Source organism: Musa acuminata, chromosome BXJ1-11, assembly GCF_036884655.1.
Source record: "Musa acuminata AAA Group cultivar baxijiao chromosome BXJ1-11, Cavendish_Baxijiao_AAA, whole genome shotgun sequence".
In the NCBI taxonomy this organism is placed as follows: domain Eukaryota; kingdom Viridiplantae; phylum Streptophyta; class Magnoliopsida; order Zingiberales; family Musaceae; genus Musa; species Musa acuminata.
The window spans coordinates 7,751,331-7,764,947 of record NC_088337.1 but is presented as its reverse complement, the minus strand read 5'-3'; the positions used below and the strand labels follow the sequence as shown (position 1 = coordinate 7,764,947).

General features: G+C 35.5%; 1 protein-coding gene across 1 annotated transcript; it reads right to left on the bottom strand.

Annotated features, from left to right (window-relative positions):
• Positions 1–401: 401 nt before the first annotated feature.
• Positions 402–6,567, bottom strand: LOC135597139 (deoxymugineic acid synthase 1-like). Its single transcript, XM_065089692.1, has 4 exons — positions 6,123–6,567; positions 1,186–1,429; positions 929–1,108; positions 402–838 (listed from the first exon to the last, which is right to left on the bottom strand). The coding sequence occupies exons 1-4, from the start codon at positions 6,476–6,478 to the stop codon at positions 614–616; spliced, it is 1,005 nt and encodes a 334-aa protein (XP_064945764.1). The 5' UTR covers positions 6,479–6,567; the 3' UTR covers positions 402–613.
• Between the last annotated feature and the right edge of the window lie 7,050 nt (positions 6,568–13,617).

Below are 13,617 nucleotides of genomic sequence, written 5' to 3'. Positions count from 1 at the left end.
GGGCATTGGATGCAATCAAATAGTTCTTGAGTTCATTTCTTCTCCGTACCAACATAAAGTGTGGGGACGAAATGCAGTGCTACTGGCCCTCATCAGACCACCTTGTACATTGTAATGTTCTTTTGCTCTCTTTGAACTCCTTATGTTGTGTCTATTAAGAGTATGTTTTGGCAAATTCATTTGCACCAAGCCGAAATTTAGCAGCTTCAAATGGGGATCAAGTTATAATCCGATGTGGCGGCCGACCACGTAACCTAGTGGTTCGACAACATCCCAGAAGATTCATTCAATAAAGTCAATGTGTTAGATTTTTTTCTTTTTTATCATTGTCATTCCATTTAGCTATTGAACATACAATCTTTCACTCCGATACCATGTTATATTCTTTGATCATTGTCATGTCATCTAAAAGCTTTTGTTTGTTCTCAATCAAACGACAGCAAACTTTTCCATGTCCTTTTTGCAAGAACTTAATGGTTTTTTTGGTGCCACATTAAGCATCACTTGATACCTCCGGATTAAAGCACATACATCTGATAGTGAATCGTAGCATACGCTTGATGACAACATGAAATGATGCAGCTAAGGAAGATTCGTCTTCCCAGCAAAACAATTAGATCTCACCATCCCAAAGCTCTTCAGCAGATTTGTAAGGTCCATCATCTGACACAAACTCCAAACCTAGGCATCCTTTGCGCTGTGGAATCTCGCTGATTTTGCGCTTCTCTTCTTCATTCAGCTCCCAATCCAGGATGTCCAGGTTCTCCAGCATCCTCTTCTCGTTGAAGCTCTTTGCCAGCACACAGTCTCCTTGCTCATGCACCCACCTCAAGCAGATCTGTGCATATGATTCGGAACAGTGTTTTGATCGTAATAATAATAAGGTCATGATCCTTCTTTGCCTATGATGCTGCTGTATCAATGTTACCTGAGCAAGAGTCTTCCCCTTGGCTGCAGCTATATCTTTGATGACATCACAGTTCATGACCCAGTCTTGGCCCCACATAGTTCCCTTTGCCCCCAGGGGAGAGTAAGCACACACTTGAATCCCCTTAGCCACGCAAAGCTCTCTCAGCTTCTGCTGCTGCCAAAGCGGGTTCACCTCCACCTTGTCCACGGATAACACTTCCCTCATCATGCTCCAACAAGAACTAAGTTCTTTGGGTCGAGGGAATGCATGCTCACCTGGTTGACAGCAGGGGGGATGTTGGCAATGGAGAGCAATGTTTCCAGCTTCTCGGTGGAGAAGTTGCTGACGCCTATCGACCTCGTTAGCCCGAATCGTTGGCACTGCTCCATCGCCTTCCACACCGAGCTCAAGTCGATCGGCAGGAGGTCCTCCTTCGGCATCGGCACCTCGTACTTCCCCGGCTTTGTGCTCACAGGCCAGTGTATAAGATACAAATCAAGGTAATCCAACTGAAGGTTCCTGCAAGACAAGCAGTACAGAAGAAAAGAAGGATCACATGAGTGTAACCCTTTCTAGTAAGATACTTTTAGTTCAAGATCAAACCATTATATAAGAAGAAATCAAGAAGGGAAAAAGAATTTTTATTGAACTTCTTAAAAAAAATACTTATAGATTTTGAACGATTTTTAGTCTTAACTTGAATATTAGAGACTTGAATTTTTCTACACATGTAAATATCACTTATTTATATATATAAAAAAACAAGAGTCCCTAATCTCTATAACTCTATCTAATCTTATTTGAATTTTTTTAAAATACATTTTAAACTAAAAATTTCTTATACCTAAAACTTTATATAAATAAAATATTAATTTATGATCTTCCAAAAGATATTTGAACTTTTTAACACTCCCCCTTAAAATATAATTTTGAAAATAAGTCCTAACTTGTTTTGAAATCAAGTTGAACTTGCTTAGTCACTAGGATTTCACATCGATGATAATGAATGAACTGAACCTCACCATTGAACCCACTGATCGAGAAGACCATCGCGGGCACCGTATAATTCTCAATGCATCTTGAGCGAACAACATGATTGTCAATTCCTTTACATGGGCAATGGTGACTTGGGTTGGTCATGCTTTCAGGTGAAAGATTTGACCTTCCATTTTTGGCTGGTCAAGGAAGGCTATAAGAAGGAAGATGGTATAAGAGTTTCCTTTCACCCTTATATCATCTTCTACTTCACAAACATTTGATCTCTGACTTGTTTCAGCGCAGATGGGTTTCTTTGAGTCCGTAGCAACTTTCTCTTCATAGCCATTGACGTTGTGTTGCCTTCTTCATCACCAATCCCTGGATGAAATTGTTCTAGCCAAAAACTTTTAGGATTATCAGGAATAGCTCTTGACCGGAAAACTATTGAAATCTCTAACCGGACTTCATACAGAAGACACAATATCTATATGACGACCAAATTCAAGAATAGGCTTGTGCAAATAAAAAATAACACCAAATTTCTCGTCGAAATCAATAGACACAAGATCCTGAGTTTTATGTTTATAAAGAGCATTCGTTTCTTCATTTATTGTATCCTCCCACACTAACACCTTTGGCTTCATCAAAACAAATATCTCCATCTCTGTAACATGTTGTTTGATAATTATTCTTTTTTATCTTCTTCGTGTTGAAAACTTCTCTTCGTGAACATCATTACTCTCCCTACCACTTTACTCTATCATTAGTAATGAAGAAATAATATGAGTAAATACATATAAGCCAAAATCTATGGAAGCATTAAATGACAAAGGAATCTCAATCATAGGTTTTGAACATGTATCACTTTTATTATTGTGGTTGATATTTTTAAAGAAAATTACTTGTGAAGGATGATAACAAGAAATTTCATCAAACACAATATCTTGAGATACCACATAATAATGTGTTTGTAGATCCATGCATTTTCAACCTTTCTTTCTTTCATCATAGTTAATAAAGATACATTTCTTGATCTTCTCTTTGAGTCTAGTATATAAATATAGTATGAAAAATCAAATATTTTAAAATGTTTTAACATTTGGTTTCTTACCAAATATGAGCTTATCTGGAGACTTCAGATTGATTGAACTACAAGAAATTCGATTAATAACATTGGTTGTATATGTCACACCTTTTGCCTATAAGATATTGAGTAAATTCTTTACACGAGGTCAACACTTACAAGTTCAGCCACACTATTTTGTTGTGGTGTATTTTCACATGTAAATTCCTTTTTGATATTATACTTTTTGTAAATAGTAATGAGTTCATTACTTTTAATAGTAATAAACTCTCCATTATTATTGGTGTGTAATCTTTTAATTTTTCTTTCAAGAGCACTTTCAATTGTTAATCTGAACCCTTAAAATTTTAAAAAAAATTATGACTTTTTCTTAATAAAATAGACCTATATAAACCTTGTAAAATCATCAACAAAAGCAGAACCTAAATAAGGTGGTACTATGAATAAGCTCCGAGGGAAATTTACAGAGTTATCTATCAAAAGGTTGCATGTGTGTCGTACCATATTAATAATCTTTAAAAACTTTATTACTATTAAAAGTAGTAAGATTAGAAAGATCATTCACTAAGGTTTTTTGCATCATAATCTTTAATTTAAGAAAATTTATATGACCAAGTCTAGCATGTCAGATTGATGCACTATCATTTGTACTTATCTTATCAATATAAGAGATTGATGCTGATAAAATATATAAATATATAACCCTTTTATCAATATTTACTATATCTACATTTAATTCTTTTATATTGTGAAGAAACTTAGCTTCATTAGGATAAAAAAGAATATAATTTTCAACATCAATTGCATCTACAATAGAGAAGAATTTTTTCTTTATACCTAGAACATGGTATACACTCTTGAATGTAATAGGATCATTGTCTTTATCTGAGATTATGATAGTACTTTTCTTTTCCACTTTGTCACGGCCTTAGTTGGAATTGCCTATGGCGTGAGGCACCCTTGCGGCAAAGACTCGAACTTAGCTTACATTGCCTAAGTCGCGAGGCACCCTTGCGGCAAAGACGCGAACTTAGCTTGTGTTTCCTAAGTCGCGTTTCGCCCTTGCGATTTGCGTCAGCAAAGATCAGCCCACTTGCAACTTCTCGCAGGTCCCGAAAGACCTGTAAAAAGAGAAAATTGATTAGTTCGAAGAATGAGCGACGGACAAGTCCCGACGTCTCGCGAAAAGGGGAAGCTTTACAAGCAATTCAGCAAGCACCTTACGTGCACAAGAGAAAAGAGGGAGAGGGGGAAAATAAGGACTTTATAAGGTTGAACGAACAGCTGCAAGTCCACAAACAGCTGCTCATCGGGTGCTGGGCACGACAACAAGTTCCCGTCAAGGTAACGTGTGAACTTGCAAAAGATTATTCAACGCCCGACACTATACCGAAGCCCCATCCAGCCCTGTGCCACCCAGGAGGTTCTAGGGTGCTGAGATGGCTGGCGTTTTGCATGCAGTAGCGAGTTGCAGAAATCAACCCGTAGCACGCAAAAATATAGCTATTTTGGGGTTGTTTTGCTCAGTTCGATGAGCCATTGCACTGTAGCGCTACAACTTATTTGAACTTTTATTTTTACAAACAAAAGGACTTAAAATCAAGCCAAAACATGCTACCAAGCAGCTGTACATATAGACGAGAGTGACGAATAGTTCGTTGAACGGAGTTGTTACAAGTGCGCGACGACTGTTCGTGACAACTTGGTGAAGAGTATTATCTGCCATGATAATTGCATCATTACCTTTATATTGATGAAGATTAGTAAATTTGGTACTATCATCACTGAGATGATGACTACATTCTGAATCAATAATTTAATCATTTTAAAAATTAATATATATCATGGTCTTAGTAGTTTTAGCTATAAAGCATTTGTCTCAATCTTCATGAGTAGCATTAGAATAATCTTCTTTATTTATAATATTTTCACCTTTAATTTTCACACAATAATTTGTCTTAATATGGCCTAACTTGTCACACCTATAATACTTGATTTTCTTTCGATTTGTACCATTGTTTGAAGAAAACTCTTGCTTATTGTCAACATCATTTTTCTTCTCTTTATCATTATCATTATCACTTTTCTTATTTGTAAAAAGGACATCTCCATCTCCTCCTAAAATAAAAGCTTCCGTTATTTAACTAGCTAGGGATTCTTAGAAGTAAGAAGATTTTTCAATTTTACTAAGAATGGTTATTGAACTCATCCCCGAATAGATGCAACATAAAGAATGTATTCTTTTCAAAGACCACAAATAATATAATATTTTATTTATGCATCACTCATTTGGATCTAATCTTTGAACATAAATTTTTAATCTTAAAAAATATTGAGAAATTAAGAAATCGCCTTAGATAGTATTTGCCAAATTAGTCTCTAAATAGTGAAGCCAAGTAATATTCTTTTTGTTGAGCAATGTATGTAAATCTCTTAAAGTTAATTTGCAATGGATAATATGTTCAAAGAAATCATGAGAAATATATCTCTTTAATATAAATTCAGCTTTTGCATTTAAAGTCTTTCATCTCTTCGTGGCATCTGTATATGTAGTATTTGGTGCTGTTGTTGTATTATCACCAATCATATCTCATAGACCTTGCCTATAAGATAAAACTTCAAACAAGTCTTCTAGATCTTATAGTTAGACTGATTAAGAAGTTCAATATCAAATACATCAATTCGACCATAATTTTTTTATAGTCGAAAGATGGGTATCTTATTCATCTAAGAGATTTTAAAATATAAATTACCACCTTTGTGGCTCTGATACCATGTGAAGAAAGAGAGGATCACATGGTGAGTGTAACTCTTTCTTAATTAGTAATAACAAGGTATTACTAGCTTGAGATCAGATAAAATAAAAAAAGAAACTAAGATGAAAAGAATTAATTAAACTTCTCAAAAAGAAAAATACTTATATATCTTCAACTTGACGTTAATATTAGGTCACATATTTATAAATATAAAATATAAAAAAATTTAATTTCTATAACTCTATCTAATGTTATTTAAAATCTTCTAAAATATATTTTAAACTAAAAATGATTCATCTATAGAATTTAATCTTATTAAAAAAAATACGGGTGGTACCAAACAGCCCTTTGCAGCGCGTAATGGAATGGGAACATGGCGTGATAGGGGTGGTACCGAAGAGTCCTTTGCAGCGCGGGGAGGACGAGATGGCCGTGCGCGTCGCTGCACCACAGCTTGGAGGTGATGAAGAGCTCGTCGCGGGACTCGATGGCCCCGGATCGGACGGCCTCGGCGATGGCCTCGCCGAGCGGCTCCTCGGACCGGTAGATGGCGGCCGTGTCGAAGTGGCGATAGCCGAGCTCGATGGCGCGTAGAATGGCTGCTCGCATGGTCTCGGATGCGGCGAAGGGGTAGACGGCCGTGCCCAGGCCGATGAGTGGCATGGGCTTCGCTCCCGAGCTCAGCATCACCTCCGGAATAGTAACCATGTCGTCGTTGTGGATGCAAACGCAAACAAACACTGCAACCATTAGGCTTCATAGAAGCGGGGAAAGAGAAAGAGAGAGAGTAAGTAATTATTGTCCTTTGCCGCAGCTCATGGTTGACGTGTGGTGGCTCCTCCTCGAACGTAGCCTGACCACATATTGCCATTTCATCTCATCATTAAGGTAGAATTCCAATTTTTCTTCTCCTTATTATCATTAAAGAAAAGGATCGAGTTACATCAAAACCCAATAAGATTCCTCCACCTTCCCCGACATGGTTGACTTCTTGAAGTCCTGTAGCGTAAGCGATGACGACTTGGATTATTGGACCACGTAAAGAGAAAGTCCAAATATGTAGTTTCACCCGAACCACCAGCTAGAGTTGGGAGTCTCGAGGAGAAGACCTATGTGTGACTCTGCTACTGGCAAATTCATCATACAGATTGTAAAAACTGATTGATTCTTTTCCTTCCAGTTGGGATCAAGAAAATAGCAAGCTGACTCGGTAGTATTAGTTGGATCTTCGTACTCTCAGTCGTCGTCCATCTCAAGAGTTATCGCCACGACAGGATGTCAAAGAAGGCAATTTGGGCACATCCATCGTTATTGTTTGAATTCTTACCATGCAATCCGTGAGGTTATCAATCTGATGGTCAAATCAAGATGAACATCACAATCGCATGCATTACATATGGATGCTAAACTTTCGAGCAGGAAATAATACCATTTTAAATTGTGCACAACAAGTCTTTGGTACAAACATAATATAATTTAATAATATTAACTAGTTTGATCGATAAAGATTTAGATAATTTATTATAAAGTATATAAGCAATTTGTTCGATTGCTTTTACATAACTTTCGTCTTGTATCATCAAATCAGGTATAGGACCGAAACACTATTATTTTTTTGAGTCGAAGTAATTTGGGTAAAAAGCTCAAGTTAAACAAGATTAATGGGTTACTCGTCTCATTGGAATTACCAATGGATGATCGTCTCTCTCTCTCTCTCTCTTCAGCGTGAACGAAGACCACCTCTCCACCTTTTGTAGAGATGATGAATTGTATCTTCCAGTAGGAAAATGTGACAGTGGACCGTATCGAGCTTGTAGAGATGCTGAATTCATGTTTCTTTAAATGAAGGCCCCAAGAGTACTGCACCTGAATAGGAAGAGAACAGCAAGGCATTGCTCCAGATTCCACAATTCCTGGCTTATTGTCAACATGAGATAGTGGAGCTAACAAAGATTTCTTTTCCCAATAATTAGATCTCACCATCCCAAATCTCTTCAAGAGATTTGCAGGGTCCCTCATCTTACACAAAATCTAAGCATGGGTCCCTTATCTTGTGTTTCTCCGGTAACGGTTATTATTAAATATCTTATTTAATAATAACGTAACCGTTCTCGTTAAGATTCATAATTTATTATCATGAATTTCTTCATTTATTATGGTTTAAATGATTTCAGTTTTTTATTCATTATGCATGAAACCGTTATTATTAAATTAAATATTTAATATCATTAAGTTCTTCATTATGGTCCAAACGTTACAAATTTGAATTAATTCTTGAACGTTATGAGTTGGTGATGATAAATGTTCTTGATGGGAGAACATCTATATATACATGAGGATTTTAGTCCCTTGGCTCAACAATCTCTTTGAAGCGAAAGGGTTTCCTACACCATCTAAAGCGAGAGTTTAGAGCCGAGAAGTGCCAAAGTTTAAGAAGAAATCTCTGCAGAAATTCTTGGCGACAATGGCTGGAGGTACGCTATTTTGTTTCCGCATTAGTTTTATTGTGTTTCTATTATAATGATTTAGAAACACAAGTTGGTTTCATTAAAATTTCTTACATTTTGGTATCAGAGCCGAATGAACTCTGCCGATATGAAAAAGTTTTCATTTTTATGCTATGAAAATGATTTGATTTTGGTTTCTTCTTGGAAACTTCTTGATATATTTTATTGAAAATCATGAGAAAATATCATTTTCAACATTTTTAGTCGATAAAATGCTCATATATGCATATTTAGTTATATAAAATTATGCTTATGAGTTAATTTTGTATGATTAAAATGTCTAGTGATCCATATAATCTTAATTAATTAAGAATTAGCCACAGCATCCTCAATTAATTAAAATTATATATAAAGTTAAAATAAGGATCACATAAGTAATTAGACATCAGATTATGACTGATTATATTTTATATAATAATTATTATCCCACATGATCTTTTATTATATTTAATATAATTAATCAGGATAAAATATCAAATTATTTTCATAATTTACCCACAGGAATTATGAATTGGAATATATAATTTGATAGTTTTATCATAAAGTTCATTTGAATCTATTTGAATTAAGAATTTAGCCCACAGGCAATTTTTATGTCATGAGATTCATATTTTTGGCATGTTTCACATTGGTAAAACATGTATATTAGTTTATTAAGCTTCAAATTTTGACATAAGCATGTTTGATTTTACGCAGTTTCTTAAACTGTTAATTTCTCTGATATTCGATGTGATATTCCCGAACTTAGTGGTGATAACTATAAGATATGGAAGGAGAGGGTTCTCCTCCATTTAGGGTGGATGGATATTGATTATGCTATTAGAAAAGACGAACCACCTATAGTCACTGATACCAGCACTCTAACTGAGATCGCATTATATGAGCGATGGGAGCGATCCAATCGGCTCAGCGTGATGTTTATCAAAACTAAGATAACTGCTGGCATACGTGGTTCTGTTGACCAGCATGAAAATGTCCGAGACTTGCTAAAAGCTATCGATGAACAATTCATCACTTCGGATAAGGCACTAGCAAGTACCCTTATAATGAAATTTTCATCCCTTAGACTCATCAACATAAAGGGTGCGCGTGACCACATAATGCAAATGCGAGATATTGCGGCTCAACTTAAGAAACTTGAGGTTAATATGTCAGAATCCTTCCTGGTGCACTATATTCTGAACACCCTTCCACCTCAATATAGTCCTTTTAAAATTTCATACAATACACATAAGGACAAATGGTCAATCAATGAATTAATGACCATGTGTGTTCAAGAAGAAGAAAGGCTAGTGATGGAATTGAGTGAGAGTGCAATGGTGGTAACCACTCGTGGGAGGAACAAAACTGACAAAAATCAAGCCAATCAAAAGGCTTATCAGCAGGGAAAAGGTAAAATACCACCCCAAGCTGATATCAAGAAAGAAGCGAGGTGTTTCTTTTGTAAAAGAAAGGGACACATGAAGAAGGAATGCACGAAATTCCAACAATGGCTTGAAAAGAAAGGTAAACCAACCTCATATGTGTGTTATGAATCTAATATGGTCAATGTTAATATTAACACCTGGTGGATTGACTCTGGATCAACAATCCATATTGCAAACTCTTTGCAGGGTATGCAAAACCTAAGGAAGCCAGTGGAAAGTGAGCAAAGCATCTTATCAGGAAATAAGATGGGCTCACATGTGGAAGCAATTGAAACATGCATTTTAACTTTAAGTAGTAGTTTTATTTTAAAATTGGAAAGGACCTTTTATGTACCAAGTTTCTCACAAAACTTAATTTCTGTTTCCAAACTCGTACCATTTGGGTATTCCTTTAATTTTAAAGACACATCATTTCATTTATTATATAAGTCTGATTGTGTTGGGAATGGTATTTTGTCTGACGGTCTTTACCGTATTTTATTACAAAATGATAATACTCAAGGTTCAATGCATGTTCACGCTGGCATTAAGAGGTAATATTAATGAGGACTCCTCTATATTATGACATCGGAGATTAGGACATATCTCCATAGAGAGAATTAAAAGATTAGTTAAAGATGGGGTACTTAGTACTCTTGATTTTACTAATTTTAAGACTTATATGGACTGTATTAAAGGAAAACAGACCAATAAGTCCAAAAGGGGTGCTAATAGGAGTTCAGACTCATTAGAAATAATTCATACTGATATATGTTGTCCAGACATGGACATATATGGTCAGAAATACTTCATCTCATTTATAGATGATTACTCACGATATATGTATATATATTTGCTTCATAATAAAAATGAAGCATTGGATGCCTTCAAAGTCTTTAAGGCTGAAGTTGAGAACCAATGTGGTAAGCAAATTAAAATTGTGAGATCAGATAGGGGTGGAGAATATTATGGTAGATATACTGAAAATGGACAAGCACCTGGTCCTTTTGCTAAGTTTCTTCAAGAACATGGGATAGTTGCCCAATACACTATGCCTGGTTCTCCAGACCAGAATGGTGTTGCAGAAAGAAGAAACCGAACATTATTAGACATGGTGCGGAGTATGCTTAGCAACTCCAATCTTCCTAAATATTTGTGGACTGAAGCACTAAAGACGGCTGTGTATATATTAAACCGAGTTCCAACCAAGGCTGTCCAAAAGACACCATTTGAATTATGGAAAGTTTGGAAACCGAGTTTGCAACATATGCGTATTTGGGGATGTCCGTCTGAAGTTAGGATATATAATCCACAAGAGAAGAAACTGGACCCGAGGACTATTAGTGAGTATTTCATTGGATATGCCGAAAAGTCCAAAGGTTACAAGTTCTATTGTCCATCTCACACAACTAGGATTGTGGAATCAAGAAACGCTAAATTTCTTGAGGATGATATGATTAGTGGGAGCGATCATTTCAGGAATATAGTTTCCGCACATGATCATATAGAATCTCAACCTTCCACATCAAATGATAGATTGGTTATAGTTTATAGCACTCCTCAAGTACAAACTAGTGCTAAACAATCAATCATTGAAATTCCACAAGTTATTGATAGTATTCTAATATATCAAGCAGTTCAGGAATTACAACAAGCTCCTGAACAACTAGTTGAACCACAAGTTCCTCAAGGAACCATTGGTACAACATTAAGAAGATCTACTAGAAATAAAAGATCAGCAATTCCTAGTGATTATGTTGTATATCTACAAGAATCTGACTATAATATTGGAGCCAAAAATGATCCTGAAACATTTTCACAAGCCATGAGTTGCAAAAAGTCAAATTTGTGGCATGATGCTATGAAAGAAGAGATGAATTCCATGATGAGCAATGGAGTCTGGGATCTTGTAGAGTTGCCTAATGAAGCAAAGACCATTGGTTGCAAATGAGTCTTTAAAACTAAGAAAGATTCGTTAGGCAACATTGAGAGATACAAGGCAAGACTCGTTGCAAAGGGATTTACTCAAAAAGAGGGAATCGATTATATGGAGACATTTTCTCCTGTATCTAAGAAAGATTCTCTGCGTATTATTTTAGCATTAGTTGCTCATTTTGACCTTGAGTTGCAACAAATGGATATGAAAACAGTATTTCTTAATGGAGATCTAGAGGAAGAAGTTCATATGAAACAACCTGAAGGTTTCTCCTCTAGTGTTGGTGAGCACTTGGTTTGCAAGCTTAGGAAGTCTATATACGGCTTAAAACAAGCCTCCCACCAATGGTATTTTAAATTTCATGAAGTGATTTCTTCATTCGGATTTGTTGAAAATCTCATGGATCAATGCATATACCAGAAGGTTAGTGGGAGTAAAATATGTTTCCTTGTTTTATACGTAGATAATATTTTGCTTGCAACCAATGATAAGGATTTGCTGCATGAGGTGAAACAATTTCTTTCTAAAAATTTTGACATGAAGGATATGGGTGAAGCATCTTATGTCATTAGCATTAAGATCTATAGAGATAGACCTCGAGGCATTTTAGGTCTATCACAAGAAACCTATATTGATAAACTTTTAGAAAGATTTCGGATGAAGGATTGTTCACCAAGTGTTGCTCCCATTGTGAAAGGTGATAGGTTCAATTTGAACCAATGCCCAAAGAACAATTTTGAAAGGGAATCAATGAAAAACATCCCATATGCTTCTGTCGTAGGAAGCCTTATGTATGCTCAGGTCTGTACTAGACCTGATATTGCATTTATTGTGGGGATGCTAGGTCGATATCAGAGTAATCCAGGTATGGACCACTGGAGAGCTGCAAAGAAAGTGATGAGGTATCTACAAGGAACCAAAGATTACATGCTTATGTATAGACATACAGACAATCTGGATGTGATTGGTTACTCAGATTCAGACTTCGCCGGTTGTGTTGATGCTCGTAAATCAACATCAGGATATATTTTTATGATGGTCGATGGAGCTATTTCTTGGAGAAGCGCTAAGCAGACCTTGACTGCTACTTCTACCATGGAAGCTGAGTTTGTCTCCTGTTTTGAGGCTACTTCACATGGTGTATGGCTTAAGAGTTTTATTTCTGGGCTTAGAATCATGGATTCTATTTCTAGGCCATTAAGAATTTTCTGTGACAATTCAGCTGCTGTCTTTATGGCTAAAAACAATAAAAGTGGAAGTCGAAGTAAACACATCGACATTAAGTATTTAGCCATAATAGAACGTGTAAAAGAAAAGAAAGTGGTCATTGAGCACATTAGCACTGAATTGATGATTGCTGATCCTTTGACTAAAGGCATGCCACCTCTAAAATTCAAGGATCATGTAAAGAAAATGGGACTTAGTTCCATTTTGTAATGATATTGAAACTCTTATATATTGTGAAATTTTTTCATTTATGTGCACATTATTTTGAGAAAATATATTGTTGTTGGACCAAGAATAAACATAAGGTTTATTCATAAAGTAATATTACCACATTAAGATTAAGAAACTAAATACATCGTGATACATGGATGATAATACTCGCTCTTAGAGGACTTATCGCTATGATTCATATATTTATTTCTTAATAAAGTTGTTCAAGAAAGATTAATTCAAATTATTAAGATAAACGTATGGACCAAGTGGGAGAATGTAACAGTTATTATTAAATATCTTATTTAATAATAACGTAACCGTTCTCATTAAGATTCATAATTCATTATCATGAATTTCTTCATTTATTATGGTTTAAATGATTTCAATTTTTTATTCATTATGCATGAAACCGTTATTATTAAATTAAATATTTAATATCATTAAGTTCTTCATTATGGTCCAAACGTTACAAATTTGAATTAATTCTTGAACGTTATGAGTTGGTGATGATAAATGTTCTTGATGGGAGAATATTTATATATACATGAGGATTTTGGTCCCTTGGCTCAATAATCTCTTTGAAGCGAAAGGGTTTCCTAC

Coding starts and splice junctions, on each gene's coding strand:
- LOC135597139 (XM_065089692.1), bottom strand. CDS start 6,478: ATGGTTGCAGTGTTTGTTTGCGTTTGCATCCACAACGACGACATGGTT. Junction 1,109..1,185: donor TCCCCCCTGCTGTCAACCAG/GTGAGCATGCAT, acceptor TCCGTGGACAAG/GTGGAGGTGAACCCGCTTTG. Junction 839..928: donor AGGGGAAGACTCTTGCTCAG/GTAACATTGATA, acceptor TCATATGCACAG/ATCTGCTTGAGGTGGGTGCA.